Below are 25,825 nucleotides of genomic sequence, written 5' to 3'. Positions count from 1 at the left end.
CCAGTGCAGAATTTTTGATGGTTGCATATATATGAGTAACTCTGTGCTGTAGTCACTGAGACACCCTGAAATTATCTTTGGGCAGAAACACAGCTTAAACACCAATTGCCAAATTTCCCCACCTACAGTCTATTAATATTCCATATCTTATGGTTTTTAAGATTAACGTTTTCTTATATTCACCAGTTGCATTGTACATGTTTTTAATTTCATTTCACTGCACTTCCCAGGAGTATGTCAGCTTCTGCAGGCCACTCTCTCATCATTCCAGCAGGGACTCTCCTGTCATTATGTGAATGGTAATTCCCACACTCACCATGCTCTGTTAATGCAAGGGGAGACGAAACTGACTATTGCTCTGCCCTGAACAGCTTGTGAAGTACATCTTGATATGGGTGGCAACGCATAGAAATTATTTGAAGACAATAGCACGTTCTGAAAGACATTTCAGATTCCATGGGAACAGCACCAAATAAAGGCAGGACCATATTTATTAACATGAAACGTGAAAACAGCATTTCGGTAGTTGCTAACTCTCTGTGATTTGTAATTGCTGTCAGTGGTTTACTTTGGAAATATCCTTTTTTACAGAAAATGATACCATTTATTGGACCGACATGGGCTTAAATAGAATCAGCAGAGCCAGGAGGGACCAGACATGGAAGGAAGACATCATCACGAATGGGGTTGGAAGGGTCGAAGGCATTGCAGTAGACTGGATAGCTGGTTAGGAAATCTGATTTTGTTTTACATTGTGGAGACTAGAAATAGTCTTTAATAGATTTCTGTCCCTTTCAATATGCATACATTTTATTTTCTGGTTATTTTTATTTTTGTCTGCTTTAAAAGGTAACATTTATTGGACTGACCACGGCTTTAATCTTATTGAGGTTTCAAGACTCAATGGTTTGTACCGATTCGTGGTCATTTCTGAAGGACTTGATCAACCAAGAGCCATTGCAGTGCATCCAGAGAAAGGGTAAAGTAATTATTATTCATATGTTTATGTATAGATTTTTCTTAAAAAACAAAGGTACATGTACACTATTTGTATAACTGAACAAAATGTACCAAGGTCAATTTGAATGAAATAAAATTATGTCATAAGCAATAAAAATTATAATAGAATAGAAAAATTAGATTTTTTTAATCCATCCATCCATTTTCTAACCAATTTATCCAATATAGCATCACAGGGAGCTGGCGACTAACCCAGCAAGCAGCCGGTGCAAGGCAGGATACACCCCGGGCCTATCCATTGCAGGGCAGAGATTTTTAAAATGTTTCGCAAAATTTCCACTTAACTGAAATGTCTTGCAGTCTTCTAAAAGAAAGCAAGACAAATATTTCAGTGTATAAACAGTTAATGCTTTTTTTTTTAAGAACTGGCTAGTTTTGTAGGCATTCAAAAGCGGTAACAGAAAGCACATGTGCCTCAGCCGACACCATGCTTGTGCCAACCACAAGATTAATGCATTTTCCCCCAGAAATGGAGCTTTTCTCAGCAATAATATGTTTGGATAAATAGAAGAGCACAGGTGTGTGAGCAGGGGAAACGTTTGTGAAAGAAATTTTTCAGTAAAAGCAGCTTCACAGACACTTCTCACATTTTTAATAAAACAAGTTCATGTCTAAAATTTTTTTTTGGTAGATAGTTTCATAAATCACTGATGAACACTTTCATATAACCGCAAACTACTGTGATTTTTTTTCCTAAAATATATTACCGTACTTGTTAGTCCAGTACTATTACCATGAGAAGATGGAGGTGTGGACTTTCCAGAAACGTATGGGATGCGTCTGCAATGTCTTTTCCCTGTGTACCACTGAATAATGAGCCATACAGTACCTCTTTAAATGTATGTCATATGACATTGCTAAGCCTGAATCTGCTAGCATGTGATAAAGCAGATTGCTCTGATAAACTACTTCACTATCAACTGCTTCAGTCTAGTTAAAAAAAAACAAATTGAATTAATTTATTCCAAAGTTAAAAGGGGAGACATCATTAATTCTCTTTAGTTCAGTTAAATCTCAAAATACAAAGCTCAGGTGGGTTCATCTCTTAAGTGCTCTACTTTTGTTCTTCTCCTTTCCATATCCTGCCTAATGATCATTTCTCATAAGGAAGATGAATCAATATCATTCTCTGCAGGCAAACTAAAGTAAAAATGCTTAGGTGTTCTCTTTGTACCCAGTAATTACAGCATTGGTTTTTGCACCAGTTCATCATTATTACTGAATGATTAAGAGAACTGAATGATTAAGAAAAGATTTAAGTTTGGTTCAATCATCTAATTCATATTGAATATAAATTTCAGTTTTCTTTATGCCTGCTGCTAACCAGGATAAACTCCAGCTCCTCTGTGACCCAGTGTTGTTTAAACGTTAGAAAACTGATGGATAAAATTCAGTTTATGACAGATAAAAGCTTTTAAAGGTGGCTGAACTGCAGTGTACAAAACACAAAGGTTCAATAATTTTTAAAAAATCATTTCAGACTATTTTTTAAATTATGTACGACTCAGAAACTACATTTTAATTAACAGTTTTACATTGTACACATAAAGATGTATTTATTGAAAGATAATTTGTTTAGTGATGTGTCAGACAAATGTCCTTCTTGAGTTGCTTGGAAAGAAATGCTACCACAGTGCATGAAAATGTCCATTTCTAGATCGATAAAATGCAAACTCTGCCACAGTGAAATCCCTGAAATCACAGATGGTAGGTAATGATCTGGGTAGAATGCAGCAGTGAGTCAAAACAAGACTGAATATTTTGAAGGAATTTCATGTTGTTAAATTACTGCCAGAACTGTTCTGGCACAGGGCCCACATGGCTTGATGATATAACTCCCAGTCTTACCAAAATGTTACCAATTTTGAAAGCTGACAATCTGGTAAAACACGATCCTTATTCTCCTAATATATTTTGTTGCACCTGCTGTTATGGCCACCCTTCTGGTCTAATTGTTATTGCTCTTTCATCCTTTCTGTCCTCACTTTGCCCTTAGTCTCTTGACAACCAATTCGCTTCCCCCTCATTCTGCAGTTTTAAAATCTACATGAATACTCCACAGAGGTCTCAAGATTCCCTTATGGACCACTGCAATATTTCCCTCTATGGGATTAGCTCTCTTTAATTTTTTTTTGGCTGGTTGCACTGCAAACATTTAATCTGCTTTGCATGTTGTTGAGATCTAACCTCAGAGGAGATAATCTGTGTCTTTTCTGCTTCTCATTTGTTTTGTTCCCTTGTTATTTTTGTTATGCTGAGAAAAATATATGCAAGGTAAATAAATAAATAAATAAATATATATACTGTACATACAGCTTTTAAAAATCCTAAAGAACAATGTGCACAATAACCGGCAATATTTCAATTTTGATATTTTTGGGTAGTATCCTTTAAGAATCCAGGCATTGATTTTCATGAGCATGAGTAATTTTTTTATTTCCTTCTTACATAAGAGGTGAGTGTTAACAGCACAGTGGAAGCTGAGAGTGGTGTACTAATTTCATCAGTTTATCTACATAATTCTACTGCACAGATACCTGTTCTGGACAGAATGGGGACAGACCCCTTGCATCGGACGAGCACGTTTAGATGGTTCAGAGCAAATTGCTCTTATTAGCTCAGGAATCACCTGGCCTAACGGAATCTCCATTGACTACAAGGTGAGTTCAAAAGGAAATTCTTATGCTGCACTTTGAACTTCACTCAACCCACAACTATTCTTTCTGAAAGCTTCATTTTCTTTAGATCTTAGTATTATTTTTGTTGATAAAAATGCTCAGATGTGAGAACTGTCTACTAAAGTTTATTTTAAAATTGCATTTCAGGAAAATAAATTATACTGGTGTGATGCCCGTACAGACAAGATAGAGAGAATCAACCTTGAGAGTGGAGAGAGCCGAGAGATTGTGCTGTCAGGGAGCAATGTGGATATGTTTTCAGTGGCAGTCTATGGGGCTTACATCTACTGGTCTGACAGGTAATTTATTTTTCCATAAATGTTGGAGTCTCAAAACGTTATAGTGAAGCCAGCTGCTGTACCCTTGTAGGATTAGCCACTTTCTAGCAAGGTCACAATAAGAATCCGCAAAGCCTTGTAATTTGCCTGGAAAAGACCTTTTTATTTAAATCTCCCGTACCTCAATGTCAGTGACAAGGGTAGGTTCCTTCACCTTCTGTTAGGCCAGCTGTCTACTGTATTTTAATGAGTTCTTCGATTTTAATTAGTCTAGGGCCATTGATTATCTCTTGTCAAACATTTGTTCCCTATATATGGCAGAGCACATGCCAACGGCTCCATCAGAAGAGGCTTCAAGAATGATGCTACTGATGCCCTGACTATGAGGAGTGGCCTCGGGATCAACCTGAAAGATGTGAAAGTCTTCAACAGAGCCAGGGAGAAAGGTTGATGCTTCGCTTAATGATGTCATTAATCCTTCCCATGACAGCACAATGGCCGAGGGGGGGAAGTCTTTGCATAGCAAGTTAAACACACATTTCAGCTTACCTAGGGCAGGAGTTGAGTCAAAAAAGATGACACTGGTTTACCCACAGAAGCAATGTGGCGTACTAGCACTATTACTATTGCAAATTCTTGAAACTGTAACTTCAAAAGACACAACGTTCTTCTTGCCTTTGACATTGGGACCTGTTCTCAGAAAATATATTCTCTCTAAAATAATTTGTTTGGAAATTAACTTGCAAATTGTTTGCAAACACAGAGTGGCAATTTGCTGCAAGCCTCTTGGAGTGATTTCAAAGAATGAAAGTGTCTGAAGACACACCATGTTATACAGAATGCGCTCATAATGATTTTTAGACGTAACAACACTTATTTGTCTAACATTTCCTCAGTCATGTCTAAGAATCTTGGCCATGTTCATGAATCAAACATTACAAAATATCATGGAAGAGCAAACAGCTTTAAATATTAAAAAGCACTCTGTCAGTTTGAACTGAGCAGTAACATCTTTTATACCTACAGGTACAAATCCCTGTGCCAGGAATAATGGTGGATGTCAGCAGCTTTGCTTCTATCAAGGAAATGGGCGGAGGACATGTGCCTGTGCTCACGGGTATCTCTCTGAAGGAGGATTCAGTTGTCAGAAGTATGATGGCTACCTGCTCTACTCAGAGAGAACCATACTGAAGAGCATTCACCTTTCAGATGAGAGCAATTTAAACTCCCCAATAAAGCCTTATGAGAATCTGGCCTATTTCAAGAATGTGATAGCTCTTGCCTTTGATTACCAGCAGAGGGTAAAAGGAACTAATCGCATCTTCTTCAGTGATGTCCATTTTGGGAATATTCAAGTTATTAATGATGACTGGACTGGAAGAGAGATCATTGTTGAAAGTAAGTGTGTACTTCAAGTGTTATATTTCACGTCATTTTATTCTAAAGCAGTTAGCTTGGGATTTTATCTTGCCATCGGACAGAGCTCAATTTTTCATAGTGATACTCTACAAAGAACAAAGCAGTTCATTTATACACCTCTGACTCCCATGTGAAACTATTTTAAGTTTTTGTTTCCCTTGTTGAACAGTAGTCCCCCCACCCCTCACTTATTTTTTTTCAAGGAAAGGTTTGACACATTCAGTGAATATTATTAAAACCAGAGCCCTTTCTTGCAATAATATATGGAATTTAATAGGGGCCCTCTATGAAGCCCCAGTTTATGTTAGGAGCATACTGTATGTAATGTTTTGTTAGAATATGTCTTTTCAGGTGCTGCCGCTTGTGTGTCACTGTTTAAAATCCCTCTTTGCTATGGAATTCACTATTATCTGATCACCTCCAGGATCCACTCTCCTCTTCATAACCTGTGAATGATCCCTGCTAGCCTTACTGGCCTTCCTCTTATTTATCAGGTTCTATCTACAGACACATCTGAAGTGCTTTATCATCAAGGACAGAAAAATAAACACTGATACATTAAACTACGACTCTAAATCTGATATGTCATCGATGATCATAGAGGACATACTGTATATTCAGAATCGAAGCTAGACTGCCTCAGGGCTTCTATGTACATTTGTAATGAAAGTGATTTAATTCTCTAACTATAAATGTTAGACTATAACTAAGGAGCAGAGTGGACATATGTTCCTCAACAGGGAACCATCAGCATATTGAATCTCTGTTTATTGCAGGATTAGAATTTCATCAGCTTTTTTATTCTCTGTTATTCTCAGATTCTGAGCTTCTTTTTTCTTCTAGGTCTTTGTTTTAAAATGAACTATAGTAGCTGGATCATCATGTGAATACAAATTCTTTCACATAGTAAATGCATTTTATAAGTCTTACATTATATATGCACTTATTCTGTCTGTCAGGCTGTCATCTGGAACCACTCAAAGGAAAACTTACAGTAGATGTGCTTTCTTACACTACGTTCCAAACAAATATGTTACTGGATCAGTTGATAAATTGACACCACTGGAATAAATAACCACATTAATTAACTAAATATGTTCCAAAGTCAATGAAAGTAAAGCAATATTTAAGATGTTTCTAAACAATTATTCATATACAGTATTTATACAACAAAGATGTTAGGACATTTTAATGTCCTAATCTAGATCAATCTCACGCTGTTTATTTCCACCTTCCATATAACAGGCCCAGAATTTCTAACAAGTATTTGCTAACTGAATTATGCTTGGGGTTCACTTTTGCCATTCTGAATTCTATTTCTATCCTTATACAACATGAGATAGACACTCATTTCAACAGCTTGAAACCAGCCCAAGCTGAACTCTGCAAATTTGTGGATTTCTTTTGTGGGGTAAATCATCGTATGTTTACACAAACTGGTGCAAAAAACAGCAATGAAAATTCACACTAACCTTAACCCATCACATTAATGACAACATTTTGGAACTCAGGTTGACGCCTCTAAATAGATATCAAGGTGATTTTAGTCCAGTACTATTTGTTTGTCTTTTCAATAAAAATACAATTAGATTTGGAAGTGCCTGACAATTGGAGATTGTAGAGAAAGCTAAGGACCCACAAACTCATCCCAAGCTGAACAAGGTTGCCGTGGAGTAATGTCTTGCTATAGCCTGGATTCAAACTGGAAAGTTTAGTGTCAGGAATTAAGTGTCTTTAATTGTATGGTCCAAGTAATTATCTGATGCCTGAATGGTATTGTCTGTTCACTTGGTCTACAGAAGTGTACTCTTTTGGGCAAGATAAGACTGCTTGGATATCAAGAAAAGTGTCTTAATTGCACTAATTTCAAATGTGCAAGTGAACAGTCTGTTAACAGTGTCTGTAGTATTTAATTCCATTACCTTTAACTAGCAGAGTAAATAAGCTCTACAATTTAAACCATTTTGTAGCCTGGAATGCTGCCAGGAAAACTGTTTCATAGCCTGGCATGCTGTATTTTCTTTTCTATCTCAGAATTCATCTAATCAAAATCACTGGAAAACTTTGGGTAATTTGGTTATTTGTTATTGGTTCTCATGTACAGATATATTCAGTGCTTTAAAATCAGCTTCATAACCAGAAGTGAAACTTTGCTCTCCCTACTGAATTTATCATTTTAACTAGAGTAATTGTTTTGTAAAAACAGTCTAAATGTAACAGTATTTTACTTGGGCCAGGATTTATTTTGGCATATGTCCCATAGCTCTATTGCTCAATGCTCGGTCTCAGCAGCAGAATATTTAATACGAGGGGTCATTTTTTCAATCCATTGGAGTTGACATTGATATGTTAGGTGCTAAGTCAGTACAACAGCCTACATGTTGTGAAATAAAGTACTGTGGTCAGATCTGTTTCTGCTATTTTGAACTTTAAGCGTTAGCACCCATTTCTGAGAAATCTATCATCGCAAACATTAAGTGGCATAACCCATGATGTATTACAAAGCTTAACACATACCACATCTAGTAAGAGCTTTGTAATGGCTGCCACTATTCTTTTGAGCTAAATGGGACCAATTTAACTGTCAAAAATGGTGGTTAAAGGTACCATATCTGTAATGTTGCCTGACACTTGATAGATGCAATGACTCCTTTTGCCCCATCTCTTGGATTCTTTTTAAGAATATGGTTCTGTATTTTGTGTACTAGACTACTGTTTTTGCATTGAGAACGCTGTGAGGTCTCAAAAAATTCATGACAGCATTGAATCAATGGAAGGTGGTGGTATAAGTAGATACTGTAAAACACCATTGTTAATTCAGAAGCTGTTTTGGCACATACACAGTATACTTTAAAACAGTAAGCAGATAGATGTGTTGTGTGTTTTAAGAATTGATTAGCAATATTGCTTTGATAACAAAATATTGAACTGAAATCATACGATATCAAGGACATACTGTACCAGGCACTCAATATTTAAGTAGGCTTACAATTTCCAAAGTGAGTTGAAAAAGAATATACAGTAGAGAGTTTCAAAAGATATAATAACATAAACTTTGCAGATGAGAGGAAGTCTTGAAGTTCTTTTTGTTGCTATTAGGCAATTGATCCAAGAATCTCATCTGGGTCTGTCTTGAAAGATGAGAAACAGTGAGATATTAATTATAATTCTCAAGGGACATTTTGTTTTACAGCAGCGGACAATATAAAGAAAAAACAAAAATAACAATACACACATGCCATAAGCAATGTTAGTGCCACAGTTTTAAATGAGAACTTCGTTTGCACTAGAAGAATACTGTTCGTTAGATACAATATTGTTGACTATCTGTAAGGAAATCAGTAACCCAGATCATAAGATTAAGAGTAAAATAAATCAATAGTTTAGTTACCAGTGATTATGGTTGAATACAATTAAATACTAAAGAATAATCCCCAAAAAGCAACCTAGCATGAGTTTTATTTTCCTCAAGATGCTGGAGAACAAAGTTAAAAAGGCATACTGTAGCTTGTTCCACACCCCTACCTGCCCTTTAAGCAAATTGAAATGGGTCTAATTGACCCTGTTTTCATTACAGGTGAGGGCTAGTGGCCTATAATCATTGAATGAACTAGGAGATATGAACTTTGCCAAAGGGAGCACAACTGATTCTTTCCAGATCCTAAGAACATTTTGCTAAAGAAATTACATTTATAAAATAAAATAAAAATAACAGCTACAGTATCTAGCACACCTCTTCAATACTCTTGATACCCTGACATGCAGAGCATGAATTACCTTTACTCATTTCACAATTCACTTTATCTTTATGCCTTAATTTAGCCAACTTAATCTCTCTTTTAACTTTTGAGTTACCTTTTTGTTTCTTTTGAGCTTCCATACTGAAAACAACACCTCCTTAGTAAAATCTGTGTTTTTTTGGAGCCGACGTGTGAGATTTTGTCATCCAAGAGAACACAGCACAAGCTTTTATAAGTATAACAGTATTTGCACAAAATGTTACATAACTAATAACTGTATCTGTCAGTTCATCAAGATCAGAATTTGAAAGCTTAAACATGTCCCAATCAGTGCACTCATTGCAGTCCCACAGTCACTGTGAGTCCTTGGTTCAGACTCGAACCACCCTGGGTTCTACTATACAGGTATGTCTCTGCAGGGCTGTCTTGTAGGTCGTAACCAAATACACCATGTTGTTTTCAGATGAAAATTAGCAGTGAATTTGTACACGTCCTTAACTGACCTGTTAATTGACACAAGTTCAATACCCTATTATGCTAAGTTGGACAGGTAACATACTGTACCAATGAAAATGTTTGAGTGACTTTAGTAGGGTACAGTGTTTAAAATCTCCCATGATGAAATTGGCACTATTGTGAAAGTTGTTTTGAAAATGCTGAAAAGTCTGGGCGATTCTCTCCAGTGCCCTAAACACGTTAGCTTCCTGATGAATATAGACCACAGTAACAAACATCTGAAGAAACTCACTTGGAGGTAAAATGAACACAGTAAGACTGATGAGTTGATATCAGGGTCAGAGACAGTTTCTGTCATGACCACAATGTTGCAGTTATGTTTATTTATGTACAAACAGACGTGTCCACCATGTGCATTAGGTACTGTATAATGAGTACATTGAGTACACTGAGTACATTGGAATTTGTGTACTGTACATTGAGGACATTGGGTATATTGGGTACATTTCTGTCCTTTGGGTTGATTGGGTTCATTGGACACATTAAGTACATTGGGTGAAATGAGTAAATTGTGTACACTGGTACAGTATATTGGGCACATTAGGTACATGTAGTACATTTTGTACAATAGGTACATAAGGTAAAGTGTGTATATTTGGTCCATTGGCTTCATTAAGGACATTGTGTGTATTGGGTATATGGAATACATTTGGTACATTGAGTATACAGTATTTTGTACATCAGGCACATTTTGTACATATCCATTGGGTACACTGGATAAATTAGGTACATTGGATACGTCGAGTACTATGGGTATAATGGGTATATTGGATTTACTTCATTTAGTACATTGAGTAAATTGTGCACATTGTTGACTTTGGATACATTGGGATACATTTTATTTGACTGGGTACATTGTGTTCATTGGGTACATTGGGTTAGGTTTAGTTTTGCATCCCATTTTGGGTTACAACATAGAACACAAAAGTCATATTCATCTCTCCAAAGGGGCTGAAATGAGTGAACATCTAACTGGGCTTTCTTAGCAGTTGCCATTTTGTGCAAAATGTTTGACTTTACACTTGTTAATAAGCAGCACATATTTTGAACTTTAATTGTGAAAACAATAGACTGCCTCACTAAAAATAATGCAGTTACTAAAAATAGAGAATTGTTTTCTTCTACACAAAAGAGCTTTCATGGAGTAGCATGTCATAGAGATTTACAGAACAGGCAAGCATAGTTTTTATAGTTGTAGTTAAAAATCCCTTTGCATGCCAATAATGACACACGTGTCATAGGTTTTCGACACCTGAGGTACAGCACATGTAGACCATACAGGGCTAGGATTATAATGTCATGACTTCAGAAAAAGGATGGTACTAGTATTCCTGTGTTTATATGCCAAGATTGTACTTAAACAACTGTGGAATTAAAATACTAAAGCTGTTAATATAAGATGACCGAGACCAAATTTTGCCCAGGAAGAGTGAAGGAACATTTCCAGTAGCTGATCAGATCGAATTTATCCATCAGTGTTGCCATGATCATTTAAATGCTCATACAGTACATGGTACTACCTTCGTATGGACAATCCTACTTCAGGAGTGCTGATGTGCTGACTGACAGTTAAAACAAGAACAGTTTTTAAAAAGAAAAAAATCATAGCTCTCTTGAGATCTAACTTTAAAGAGTAACTGGGATGGTTACCCTTTTTCCCCAGCGTAAATCATAGTATTTACAGTAAGCATAACATACGACCTTTTGCACAGTAATTGTGTTTATTTTCTGTGATTTTGTTTACAATCTGTGTTTAAACTAGCTGGTGAAGGTGTTGCATTTCTTTTGTACATCATGAAGGATTGGGGAAACAGGATTGGTTTTGAGTTTGGGCACATACTGTAGGAAATCTGACCTTGAATAGACACTGAAGAGAACCAAAGAAATGTGCTCATGATGGGACATCATTTTTTCATTCAAGCTGACATTTCTAAGGCACCCATATAATAAAATTACAAGACATTAAATATCAGTAGGTGCATGAAAATGGCACTCATAGTTTAGTGAGTTTTAGTATTGAATTTTAGTATTGGTGTAAATATGCAATCAATCTGCACATTGCAACCACTGAGAACATTCAGCACAGGTCTGAAATTGTGAAACAATTTGTCAGAAATGAAGAAAATGAGCTCTCCCTATCATCAGTCTATGCTCTGTCTGGCATGCCACAGTGAATATGTTCAACTGTAAAGAATAAGCTATTACTTGGTGTTGAACTGCTTAAAAGAACCTACTACTGTACATCATCATGACTTTCTGAGTCATAGAGGACTGAGTGAGATTAGTTTCTATCCATCTATCCAATCCATCCATCTTCAGTAACTGCTTTATCCTTTGAGGGTCACGTTGATCCAAAGCTTAACTTAGCAGACACCGAGTGTAAGGCAGTACCAGACCCTGTATTGCAGTGTGCACTCACACACAGAAATTGCTGCAACATTTTTGCTAGTTAACACATTCAGAATATATGTTATATATATTTCAGGAGGCTTTCTTGCATGTTGCTCTGTTTTTCTGACAAAAATCGAATAACATTTTAAGATATGAACAATGTACCTATAGATGGGATATTCCATTCCACAGCTGGGAAATAGGCCTTTTTCAGTCATTACCTTATCTTAGAGCATTGTGGTGATTTGGACCCTAACCTGGCAGACAAGGAGCAGCAATATACCCTTGATAGCGTGTGACTATAGGAGGAAATTGCACCATGTCCAGAAAACTCCTGCAAGAAGGGGAGATGGGAAGGTACACAAACTGCAAGTAGAAAGTGCATGCACCAGGCTGCAATTAAGCCCATGATCCAAGAGCTGTGAGGAAAGCAGTACTAACTGCTATGTCACTGTACCATAGATAGATGGATAGTCTTGACTGTTTCTTGTGTGATTGACACTACATGACAAATAGCCCATCAATGCTGTTGGAAATATGATTAAGTTAATGGTTACCAAATTCTCCTACATTGTGCACCACCAAATTAAAATTACATTTGTTGCTGGTATATTGGCATTATCATCACCAGATTCCCCAAACGTCTGTCTGTGTGTCAGTTTTATTTTTTGTAGGTGTTTTTGTATGTAGTAGACTTCTTTAAGTCGATGTGTTACAGTCCCAGGCCAATGCAGCTGGCTGGAACTCTGACTGAGAGCTCTGTGGTTCACGTGGCTGATAGATGACACCCTCTCTCATCTCATTTGTTTATGCGCTGCCATACTGGAATACTTTATCACCTTGATAATAATGAGAAAAGGTCTTGTCCTCTTGTTTACCGGGCTAATGCTTTTGAAGCTTTGTAAGGACTTGAGTGGCAAAAGTTCAAGGTACTCATGTACCTTTGAAATTAACATTTAGACCAGAGTTGGATTGAAAGACATGTCTTTTTGCCTTTTCACTATTTTGTGCCACAAATTAAAAGTGAGTAACACTTGCTTTGTAGTTTGCTTACTTTAACATAGAGCACTGCTCTTGGAACACTAAATACAGTACAATGTGCATTAACTTTTCCTTGGGTTAAAGAGGAAAATTGGTTTCAAAAGAATGTCCTCCATTCCTCCAGTATGATCTATTCAGTTTCCTAGAAACCACTAAACTTACCATTACCTTCTGGGTAAATAACCTTTGTTTTCTTACTGTATATCATTTTCCATTGAAGAAATATATATATAAAGAGATGTTGAGTGTCATTTTTGACTGAATTAAAGTGACAACTTTGCCTGACAACTTTTTCTTTAGATGTTAGAACATGTAAAAAAAACTGGTTAGAGAACTACTGAAATAAAACACCTTGATTCTCATTATTTAAGTGGAAACTGCGATCAATTAATGAATTATTTGGAGTAGTTAAATTGAGTTTATCTAATGTACTGCAAGTCTCCTCTGATCATTTCCAAAACTCTGTGCTCTTTTGAAGCTGAACAGCTGAAGCTACTAATTTTAAAATAGCTCAGCTTCCTATCATTGAAAAGGGCAAAGATGTTAATGAATCATATTTTCTTAATTAAACTGCATTGTCTCAATAAATTCTTCCTAAGCTTCTTGAATGATTTCCTGCACATATAGCTGTCAAAAGCATTTTATTGGAAAGTATAAATCAGAGTTCAGCGTCTGCTGTTAGTACTTTAAGTATTCCCTCAAATATTTTATTGCTTTGGAGGCATTGGCTATACCCCATATCTCAAGAATTGACCACCTGTAAGCCATTAAAACATCATTACACCACTCATTTGACAGGAGGCGTATTATTCTCCTGTGATTGGCTCTTGGATACACTGATGGAGATCCAGTATCTCACTAAAGGTTAAATATGCAAGATGAATAAGGCAAAATAGTGGAATTTAATATTGGCAAGACTGAAATATTCCAGAACCCTCATCGGTGTAAATCAATGTTCTATGGAACATAGTAATAACTTTATTTACAATAAACCAAGATTTGAAGCATTTTCTTTTTCTCCAAATTGTTTTGTATAAACTGTATGTTACTATTACAGCTATAAAACTGTTTGAAATTGAACAAATTATGCAGCAAAAAAACCTGAAGATATTTTAGAGACATTTGATATTGGAGTCCAAATCACACATGGCAACAAACCTCTAAAATGGAAGAAAGTCAATGATCTAACCCATGGACTTGATCTGACCCCCTTCATGAAATTAGATTAAGTTATTGTACCAATTATATCACAGTAACTTCAGGAGACAACTCATGAGATTTTTTATGCACTAGGCCAGTTTTGCATTAAATAGAAGTTAAAGGTTCAGTTATTTGCTGAGGACTGCAGCATTTATGAGCTCAAATGAAAACAAAACATCACTCATGCACTTTAATTTTGATGGAAACAGGTGTGCAGTGAATTTCAAAGCATTACAATGGTGATCAAGGTGGCATCTAAATGCTTGTTTAGAAGTTTGTTTTTTGAATGACTTGATGGCTTATGCTGTCAATATCACCATCCATGTTCTTTAAGAAAACTTAAAAATGAAATGTTAAAATAGTTTTCATTCTTTCAAAGTTAGTAAAAATAAATTCAATACAAGTGAAATGGCAGTGCTTTAAACTCTGTTTAATGACACAATCCTATAGGTGTATGTAAAAAACACGAATTCTTAAATTGACATTCAATTCCTAAAGTGCAATAAGCATCAGCACAGAAGTGATATTTCCAGCTCTGCTCCGGTGTCATGAAAATAAAGGAAGCTTACATAAATCATTATAAAAACAGCTGACCAACATAGTGACTGACTGACTGTAAAAAATACACTTACAGTATATAAAAACTGTAGGATTTCAGTTGTGCAAAACAGGGATAATGATTGTGAAAAACTATTTTATTTTAAAAAACTATTTTAAAAAAACATTAGTGACAATTATTGCAATAATGTCAACAATTTCATTCTAAACCCCAAGCTACAGTAAATTTAATTTATATATAATAAATCCTTATATAATATTAGATCTTTTGTGGTAAAACCCTTAAATATGAATAAATTCATATACAGTATGTATTATCAGAGTTGTTACTGTAGGCCATCCAGTAATACATTTTTTGAGTACTTGGCAATTTTTTTTTCACAATTTGCTAATTTAAACTGAAAAAGACATCCCTGCAACGGTCTCATTTTATGCAGTGAGAACTGCTGTGCTTTTATTCTTTAACTTCTGCAATGCAACAGCCTCGGTAACTCAAGTCCCGGTCCCTCACCGCCGGGCGCCTGTGAGTCTCCTGGGTCCTAAAGAAAGACAGGACTGTTGCATGTGTATGTGGTCCCACTGCTGTGGGAGTCAGTGAAAGTGTTTGCTTCTTTGAGGTACAGTAGGGTTCGTTGGACCACTAACTGTTCAATAAATATTGCATGCTTTCTCCTTACCTCCTAAATAGGTATTTTATGAAGGGAATGTGAATCTGTTAAATTTCTGAATTAAAATATAGCAGGAGTCAAAATGTATATGTAATTATGTATATTTCAGGCACAAAGCATTTTCATCCTGGTGTGAGGGGTACAACTGGAGAAAACCTAGTTGTACTTCCAGTTTGGGATTTGTAAAAAGTCTCAGTTTTGGTTTTCTGTCCTGGTGGGCACACTGCTATAGAAGAAACCAGCAGCACGGTTACATCTAGGTGTTTGATGTCCATTTAGTCCACAAGCATGGCATGTCAATACTTGTCAATATACTGTTCAACCCACATTCTCACTAACAATTGTGCATGAGAATGTTTTGGTCCTTTCTTGCATGGGGGAGTGTTCAGATTCTTTGAAGATGATTTTGCTCAGCTGTAACTTAAATGCTAATCCAAGGCCTGGTTTAAATTAATTAACAGTAGATTTTGGCACAATATACTGTAGAAAGATTTTATTATGCATGTGACAAAGTTATTTTTATGTTTTAACTGTCACTAAATATATATACTTAAATTTAACTCAACAAATCAATATTCAGATTTTAAATGAATACTTAAAATCTTACTTTTTAAAGTGAACACAAATAACGAATAGCAGTAAAGCTGCTGTCTTTGTGTCAAATTCAATCAGGCAAAATTTGTTTCATTTAATTGATACATCTTTAAAAAGTCCATTGTAAGCTTAAAATTGTGAATTGATTATACACAGTGCTGATTACAAGCACAATTTCGTATCGTGTATTTCATTTTGCAATTAACCTAATTAGACTCTGTTCATGAAACAACAGGGCTTACAAGCAAAAGAACTTCACTGCCTCAAATGGGCATCTGTATATTAATCATAAAATGCAAAACAATCTGTTATAAACCGTTAAAACTATTCTAAAATAGCAGTTATATTATTCTGCTTTAGTATTGAGCTAATATTCTTTAAAAATAGATATACTTTATTTTATGTTAGAACATGAAACTTTAAAGGATGTGATAAAAACTCAAACTTTTAACAAAAAAAAGTCACATGGACAACTTTTTTTTTTCATTGACAACTCAGAACTAACTCGAAAAAGATGCCAGCACTTGAACTAAATGTCAGACATGCTCTCAGTAGGGTTTTGGCTGGAGATGTGCTGCCTTGGGTCAAGATAAAAGCTTTTCCACTGAGAGCTCCCAAGATCCTTTTCCAAAAGCTTCACTTTGCCTGCTGAGCAAGAGGAGCCCTCAAAAAATATATTTTTTCAAATATTGATAAGGTGGCTGTTGGGTCTTAGGGATAAAGTAAGGTGAAGAGCAGAAAGGCAATATTTATTGGCCGCATCTTGTCTCTCTGAATGAAGATCCGTCTTCGTTAAGCGCTGTAAAAAGTGATGTATTGCAGAAGGCAGGGTAATGATCTGATCACTCCACCATCCCCTCACTAAATCATAAGCTGTTTCTTTCTGTTGTGTAGATGTTTAATCAGTTATACACCCCATTACTGATTTAATTCAGAATGTCACTAGCAGGTGAATTATATTACCATTCATGTGTTTATGTGATGTAGCCCTTCACAGCAAGAGCACGCTATTCATTAAAAAATCATAATCTTTCTTCAAACAGTGAAGGTCCAATTTGGGGAGTGCCAAAAAGAGAAGGGAAGGGTGTATAATGGAAAAAAAGTAAATATCCTTAGTTTGACCTTCTCTGTAATATCACCATGGCTCCCAGCAATATTTCAGGCATTTTGCAATTTATCTTACAAAAAATTAAAAATCGGAACTAAATACGCACCTCCTTGTGTACTCCAGCCTTCCAGTGATCTTCTATCACTGTCTCCTATAGGAAGAGGGGGCTTTAAAATGTAAAAAAAGATGTTTATCTAAAAAATATGCTATGACCCAGGAATAAGTCACTTTTAGCAAATGGATGCATGGTGTAGAATACAAATATACAGCTAAATGATAGAGACAGTTTGTGATAGAGGTAATACAGTATATGATCAATAATAATAATAATAATAATAATAATCATGCAATGAATACATTTTCAGAGCACTCTCTCACACACTTCACATCTCTAGCAAGAATATAGTGGAAAAAGCCCAGCAGACCGACATATTTAACCTATAGTAACACCTTATAAGACATAAATCTTTTTAGTGAAAAAATAGGTTTTTAGCATGTTTTGAAGGATCAATAACAGATAAAATGGTTCTAGACCAGTGCAGAGAAAACTTAGAAATCAAAAAGGCGCTGGTAGGCATTCTTACTGATTTGAAACATCTTTCTTTTGTGAATAAGCTATTTGTAATGGAAAAACACAATTGGATTTTGTTAATATTATGTGTAACATTGTCGGATGCTTTGCCAAGCACTGGTCTGAAGTCAGCCCATAATATTCAATTGTTAACTTTTCTGCACAGCTTGAGTCCATCATACCTGTCTGAAATTATTACTGCCTCTGTGAGTGAGCTTTGATTCCTATGGTTTCCTGCTTTTCATTCTATCCCTCCCCCCCTGTTTTAAAGCTCAATGGAGACTATGAAATAAAATGCAACTATGCGTAATAGAGTGTGCCATTTATCCTTGTTTGGAAAAAAAACAAAAGGAAAAAAAGGTAGTGTTTTAGAAATGACTTTCAAAAGTGCATGGATAGTAAGCTCTTCCTTTCAAACAAGGCACAAGTCTGTGGTTAAGTGCATCTACTTTATGTCCAACACCTACCCCATCTTTCATACTTAAACGCTTAATAAAGAGATGACCTCACTGAAATCATCTTCTTGCTGTGTCAGCCATGATCTTATTACATTTGACAAGTATTTGAATAACCTGTTAAGTCCCCAAAATGCTATATTATGTACAGATATCACTGTAATTATGTTTTCCTGCCTTGCAGTAATATTCACTCTTGATCGGACATCAGGCTGGGAATTGCTGACTGTGCCTAATGTTTTGTCTTCCTCCAGACGTAGGATCTGTGGAAGGCCTGGCCTATCACAGGGCTTGGGATACCCTGTACTGGACCAGCTCCACAACCTCTACTATCAGCAGACACACCATTGACCAGAGCAGGGCTGGAGCTTTTTACAAAGAGGCTGTTGTCACGATGTCAGAAGAGGACCATCCACATGTCCTTGCTTTGGATGAGTGCCAGAAGTAAGACACTGATGCTCTGTATCAGTATATAACTCCCTTTGCAATCTTGAGTAAAGACAGGCCAACATTAAACAAACAATGCCTGAGCTTCCAACTGACGGAGCTTGTTGGCAGCTGTTTGCTTGTCAGAATCTTCTATTGTACTGCACAGGAAACCTACTGTCCCACCACGTCAGAGGAGGGGGAGGGTCAATGTTATGATGTGCAGTCACTACATAGTTAATTAGTGCTTCATTTTGCTTTTAAAAAAGTTTTTTCAAAGGATTACACAGTTATTGAGCAACACTTTGTTAAATTAAATATACTGTAAAATCTCTAGTTACACAGCTTGTGAATGCAAAGCATTGCTATACCCAGCCTTCAATGGTCACATAGTCGTTGAGTATAAATAACCATTGATTGGTTCTGCATTCATTCATGAATGTTACCAATACATGTGCATTTAAAACCCAAGATATTCTTTTTAGGTTTACTTAACATGGACATCCTCTCAATGCTGAAATTAACAGGAAAGTTAAATAAGGTTTAGTGTAGGTTAGTGGTGCATTCTACATACTGTACACTGCCTTAAAGAGATTATATTATAAGAATTATAAAAACAAAAAATTCTCAGATGTGACCAGAATGAATTAAATCCTCTGCTTTCAGCAGTGAAATGAGATCTGTCTGTAAGCAGAGAACTTTGAGGCTTTGCTCTGAAAGTGCATTCAAACTGAGACATCACCTAATTGCTTTAACTGCTGCTTATCTGAGAAAAACAAATATGAAATGACAGGCACCTGAGACAAAGCTGCATCAAGGTCTGCCATGTGGCTTACTGAGTGGAAAAGGGAGTACATCCAAATGCCTGGAACTCCCCGTGCTCAGAACAGCTCTCAAATGTAACTTTGACCTGGCATTAGGATAAAACGAGATCTTTTTAAATGTCTGACACAGAACACATTTTCCCAACCTGGAATTTGGCCCAGTTTCAATATACCCTTTGGAAGCTTGCAGTTAATTAAAAATTTACTTGAAATGATTTATCTTCCTGTACTTAATAAAACGCTTTTAACAAATTTATATTAGCTGTACTGTATATTCTTAATTTTGTAATCAGGTTAACCGGGGAAATTATTGCTGTAGATGCAATCCATGCTTCTTTGTGGAAACTTGCCAAAGATGAGCTAGCATCTTTATATGAATGTTTTACTGGATCTCATTAAATGTAGTCTAATTGATATAATACAAAATCAGATGAACACAACAAAGCAGAAAGCGGACAAGGAACAGCCTTTTATATACTACTCACTATAAACAGACTGTTTTTTTCTAACTGGAGCAGTTAAGATAAGGGACATTTGTCTGTAAGTGCTCCCACAGGCAGTCTGGGGCTGTGGTTGAGGTTCAACCCAAACTCCCTGTGATGAATTATGTGTAAATTAAGGGGATATTGCTCTTGTGAAGAGACAGTGTGGGATATACTCCGAAAACCTTTGGCTTCAGTAAGTTTTTTTTCTGAGGTCAGCTGCTACTAGGAAGAATTCACCAAGTGGACCTCTAATAGGTGTCAAATGCACAGTGCTGACCATGACTCACACCATTGGAGAACCAACACTGTCCTTCCTTGTACTGTAGGTAAAAGATTGTTTCTGATAAACCTTCTCTTGCTTGTCCTTAGACCTCTATTTAACTATCACTAAATTAACCCTTTTTTCCAATTTACCTTTCTTCTTGCATCAGTCTGAAGCACTCTCTCTGTACAAGTGCCCCTTTTTACCAAATTACCTGTATTCTGGGTGACACATGCTGTCTGTATACACAGCAGCACCTTTGAAGAAGCGAGGCTGTGTGCAGAAGCAGCGATGATGTTTTCAGCTTTATCCTCACCGCTTTAAAGTGCTTGTGTTCTATGAGTGTTGAGATAGAATCACTGATGTGGTTTTGACTTAATTGTGTCCATCAAGGGCTATTTCTGCAGAACTTAATGACTACCTGACCATTGAAGGCAATGCTTTTGGATTCTCTGTACTGTAGCTTTGACATCATCACTGCAAGAATGGAGAGGGTGGTGGGTACAAGTATTAAATACTGTGTTATCACAAAAACATAAAAGCACAAATCGGAGTAAATATAATTAAATACATGAAGTCACTGGTTTAAGCTCTTACTGTGACCTATTCAGTGTACTGTATGTAGCAGATGTATACATACATTTGTTCAGAAATCGTACACAGCTATGAATGTTATTATAAAATGCTTATAAAATAATTTGCTTAAAATAATTTTAGTTTCATATTTACTAGATTTTGCATAACAACCGCATAAAACGTTTTAATAGATTTGTTACTACTGATGGTAATAGTCAGTTTTATAAGTCCTCAATATAATGAATATAGTTTAGTAAAAGAAAGAATTACCAGAATACATGCAAATCTGCCTGAGGTTTGTGTGTTTCCTTAGTTATTCTGTGTATCAACTGCAAAACTGTCCTGCCTGCAAAACTGTAAAACATTGAAAGACGAATCTACAGGAGCACCCAATTGACTTGTTGAGACATTACACTACAAAAATAGGAAGAGACATTTTGTAAAAGCTGATACATTCAGTATTACCATTTATATGTTTACAAAGAAATGTATTTATTAATTTATGTACTGTACAGTGTGTGACAGAAGACTGTTGTTGTGACAAAGAAACTGAAGACCAGTATCAATGTTTTCATCAGTGCACTGATTGGTAATTTAATCAGAATCTTGTTCAGGGTAATCTCGACACAATGTACATTTATGAACAGTTATATAGTTCAAGTAGGGAACTGCGTTAGCATGCATAGCCTGCAAAGGAACAAGTAACGGGTTTATTTCATACTGAAAAGAAAAGAAAGGAAACACAACGTTTCAGCCACGGAGCCTCTTCAGGCGTGAGAAAGACAGGGTGGACTGCAAAGATTAAATAGCACAGGAGAACAAAAGCTGGGAAAAGAGGAGGGAAAGGGGGGAGGCAGAGAGGCCACTCAGGAAGTGCAAAGGGGAGAGAGGTGAAGAGAGGTGTGAAGTCAAAACCTGCATGAGAATAGAGAAGACTACACCAAAATAAGTCCGTCATTGAGGGAAGAGAAGGGGGAAGGTGTCTACATTAAGTTATGCAGATAGGTACCGATAAGAAAGATACACTTTCTTTTTAATTAACTGAATTTGAATATAATAATAATAATAATAATAATAATAATAATAATAATAATAATAATAATAATAATAATAATAATAATAATGCACTCTTACTGACTGCATTTATTGTATTGTATTACTGTATTATTGTATTATCACATTTTACTGTGCTGTGTTGACTGCACCTGGCTGCTCTTGCACTGCAGTTTCCCTTACAGTATATCTACTCTATCTACTAAAAATCATAAACAAGTCTGAAAAGGGTAAGCAGATCGGTGAGACAGAAAAAAGTGTGCTGTTTAGTACAAAAACAATTGTAGGGAATTTTAAATGGCATATGATTTAAATTTTAAATTTTAACTGGCATATAATTTTTGATGACATTTAAGGTGCATCAAAATGACAGGCCTGGAAAGCTCTGGTGGATTGATCTAAAATTACAGAAATGTGCTGTTTTAATTTTTGACAGTATTATAATATGATGTGTAAAAAAATAATTATGTCAGTTTGTCAAATATTAACTTTCTATTCAATATATGGAATTGCAAGAAAATGTACAGTAGGTTGAAGAATCACCTGATATACATGTAACTGTTGTCTCTGTCTGATATCACTAAACATTTGCTGTCCTTTTATAAATGATTTAAGGAAGCAAACAAAATTGAGATCTTGATTTACAGTATGGAAAACTTATGACCAACTCTTCTACATGCTTCATACATTTTATAATTTCATGCACAGCTCTTGCTGAAAAGGCAGATGTACTTACTAGGCTTAAGTTATTGTGAAAGACGTGTCTTTAACACAGATTTAGTCAGACAGTTAAATACTGTCTGGAGCTTTAACTTTATAAAGTTCATAGCCCATGATTGAGATTAAATTATTAGTGAGGGTCTCATGTATAAGTTACCGCAAATAAGTAATCTTCAACACAGGAGTAAAACATTATTGCTTGTTTCTGTCATTTTTTCCCAAACTCCAGAGATGATTGCCATGTTAAAACAGCAAACACCTAATAATGCTGAGTTTCTTTTGAACACTCTAGCCTGATGTTCTGGACTAACTGGAATGAGCAGCACCCAAGCATCATAAGATCCACGTTATCTGGAAACAACATGCAGGTCATCGTTAGCACGGACATCCTGACTCCCAACGGACTCACAATTGACCACAAAGCAGAGAAGCTGTACTTCTCTGATGGAAGTCTGGGAAAAATTGAAAGGTGTGAATATGATGGATCACAAAGATATGTAAGTAACTTTGGTTTGGTTTTGAGCTACAATATGAGCAAACTAATCTAAGAGACATATTACTTTATTCAGAAGCACAGCATAAAGAACAATGTCTTTTGCTAATTCACTAATAAATCCTTACTACTAATAACATGCACAGGGAGAAGCATGTGAATAACTGCTTACATATCCCTTTATGCATAGAGGGTTCCAAGGAGTCATCAAAGACCAAGTTAAATTTCACTATTTTTTTACTATAACACATTTTAAGTTCATTCCATTTTTGTTCAAGCAAGTATACTCATTAGAATATCTTAAGATTTAAGACAAGACAGATCTGTATGAACTATGTAGTGGATCATAATGGTTATTCAGCTCATGCTATTTTGATGTTAGCAAGGTGGATGTACAGTATGTATCTCACATTTCCAGTTCAGTTGTGATAAGATCAATCCAGAGTATTTTCATAGTCTCCCTGCTCAAACTTCAGAGATTGTGAAAATGTTTCTTGGGTCAATAAATTTCACTTGAATTAAAATTGATGATATGTATGCTTTCATATTTGTAATACCTATTAGTGTTTCATCACATTTTTTCACATAATCACAAATTATTTTCAGATTGCTCTGTTGGGTCATTTAAAATCAAAGCACTGGTTACTGCCACAGCTCAGAGTGTGAGGGCTCATAATAAAAGCAACTCAAGTGACTGTTCCAACGAGCACACATACTGTACTGTACATCATTTTATTACAAAATGGCATCCATGAAATCCTTATTTACATAAAAAATACTGATGATAACATGATTCACTCAAATAAATAATCTTCTTTTAAACTTCTTTAGCAATGGTTAATGTTAAGTGCCCTGAAAGCTTATCCCAGCTATCTGTAGTTCCAGAGGCTCTGATTATTTAACAGCTTGACCTTACAATTTATGTTAGAAAAGCTGTGAAGTGTGTAGAGTGCAAAAACTGATAATAAATAATAAAAAATCCAATGCCTTTTAAAATGTTATGTATTAACAAGGTCCTAATTTGTCCAAGCTTTAGTAACCAGTGTCTTTGTTTTTATTTTACATTAGTTTAATGCCACTAGGGTACCAGCAGCAAATTAAGAAGATCCTTACACCATTTTTCTTAATATGTAAGAAAGTGTGCTAAGCAGCAAATGCAGTATTTAATTAATGGGGCTCTTCAACTTCAAAGAGACAGACAAATGAATCAGGATTAATCAGTAGTCTTTATCTAGAAATGCATGTATTGCATCAGGATCCTCTGTGGAGATGTGTTTTGCAGGTGTCATGTTTAAAAACTCCGGACTGCACAATGATCTCTTTCTTGGCTGGTCCCTCTTGTATGTTGAAATTTGCTCCTGACAAGATCCCTCAGAATTGAGGCCAAGCCCACAGCAATTAGTTAACCAAGAGCCAGCATGCCTGGACTCTTCCAGTCAAGAATGTCATCCACACTCTGCTCTAATTGAACTAACAAAGACCCGTTTAGTCAGTTGTGCCAAGTTACCAATTAAAATGTGAAAGTTTAAGTGAATAACTGACTTTCAGCTAATCACCTGACAACCATAATGTCTCCCTGTTTTTCACTCTTGGTTGGGCAAAAATAAAATTGCAAGTTTATATTACACCTTTTAAAAAAAAGTTAATTTTAGCCTCAGAGGTGTAATCTCAGTTTCACAAACAAAACTACAGTACACATCACTTTACCTATGTACCTCATACAAAAATAAGTTTACGTAATGAATCTGTCTGCATCTGACTATACATTCAGTTGCTTTGCTGTATGTACTATACTGTTACTGTACAGTATGTGTGATGGACTCTTTGTAAAAAAGAAATCCTTGTGACATACAGCAGCTACATTATAATGTCTGTGTTTGCTGTCTGAATGCATGAGTACTTGTGTGAAAACTTCAGTTGGTGCTATTGCAAACTCACTAGGTACCACCTTGTCATTACTTTTCTGTTTGATATTTTCAGTTTTAGCCTATAATTTCAAAACATGGAAAATAATTGTTGTAGGGGGAGAAATGAACGATTCACAGCCCATTAGCAAAGAAAGTTGGACTCACATTGGCACAACACTGAGTCCTTAAGTAGCCTTTGTTAAAACTGTGCTAGGAAAATTGCTTATCATGGGAAATGGCATTCTAGCCTGGAATCACTGTATGGCGGGCAGCAAGCAGCAAGCAAATTGATATTTAAATGCAGATAACATGAGCTACTCTCCTAGAATAGTATTCATATTTTATCTAGTAACATCATAATTATTGCCACATTGTTGTGGAACTTAATGTAACTGCTTTTTAACCACTGTCTCTTTTAATCTCCACACTGGTTCTTCTTACGGATGTGGCTGACTGAAGCAAACAGAAACACAGTGAATGTATCTTACCCATGCAAATGCTCAAAGCTTTTCTTAATTTTTAAAAATTAACTGGTTCTGAACCGCTGCTCAAGGTTAACAACTAGCAGACTGCCACTAGAATAAATATATGAGGTTGACAGGTTAATTTAGTCCTGAAACTATCCATTTGGCTTCAGTATTAGTTTCCATATGAAAACTTTACAGTACAAATCATTATTCATCGAATTTGTATAGTCTGTTGATTAAATTAAAAAAATGTCGCTCAACATTCATGTTTTATTAGTTTTATTAACTTCTTTTTTACAGTACAGTTCATTAACTTTAAATAGTAGCGAGTGCCCTAATATACTGCATATCATTTTGTTAAACAGCTTAGTTTCT

General features: G+C 35.8%; 1 protein-coding gene across 4 annotated transcripts in view; it reads left to right on the top strand.

Moving 5' to 3' along the window:
* The window catches only part of LOC102685206 (low-density lipoprotein receptor-related protein 1B), a 461,586-nt gene that overhangs the window by 316,123 nt on the left and 119,638 nt on the right, over positions 1-25,825 (top strand). For all 4 annotated transcript variants that reach the window (XM_015358626.2, XM_015358625.2, XM_015358624.2 and 1 more), the window contains 8 exons: positions 592-726; positions 850-979; positions 3,554-3,680; positions 3,846-3,997; positions 4,298-4,422; positions 5,003-5,374; positions 18,492-18,681; positions 22,876-23,080. In XM_015358626.2, coding sequence (XP_015214112.2) covers positions 592-726; positions 850-979; positions 3,554-3,680; positions 3,846-3,997; positions 4,298-4,422; positions 5,003-5,374; positions 18,492-18,681; positions 22,876-23,080 — 1,436 coding nt within the window. The remainder of the gene's footprint in view (positions 1-591; positions 727-849; positions 980-3,553; positions 3,681-3,845; positions 3,998-4,297; positions 4,423-5,002; positions 5,375-18,491; positions 18,682-22,875; positions 23,081-25,825) is intronic.

Source organism: Lepisosteus oculatus, chromosome 12 (genome assembly GCF_040954835.1).
Source record: "Lepisosteus oculatus isolate fLepOcu1 chromosome 12, fLepOcu1.hap2, whole genome shotgun sequence".
NCBI lineage: Eukaryota > Metazoa > Chordata > Actinopteri > Semionotiformes > Lepisosteidae > Lepisosteus > Lepisosteus oculatus.
This window is presented reverse-complemented; position numbering and strand designations above follow the sequence as displayed.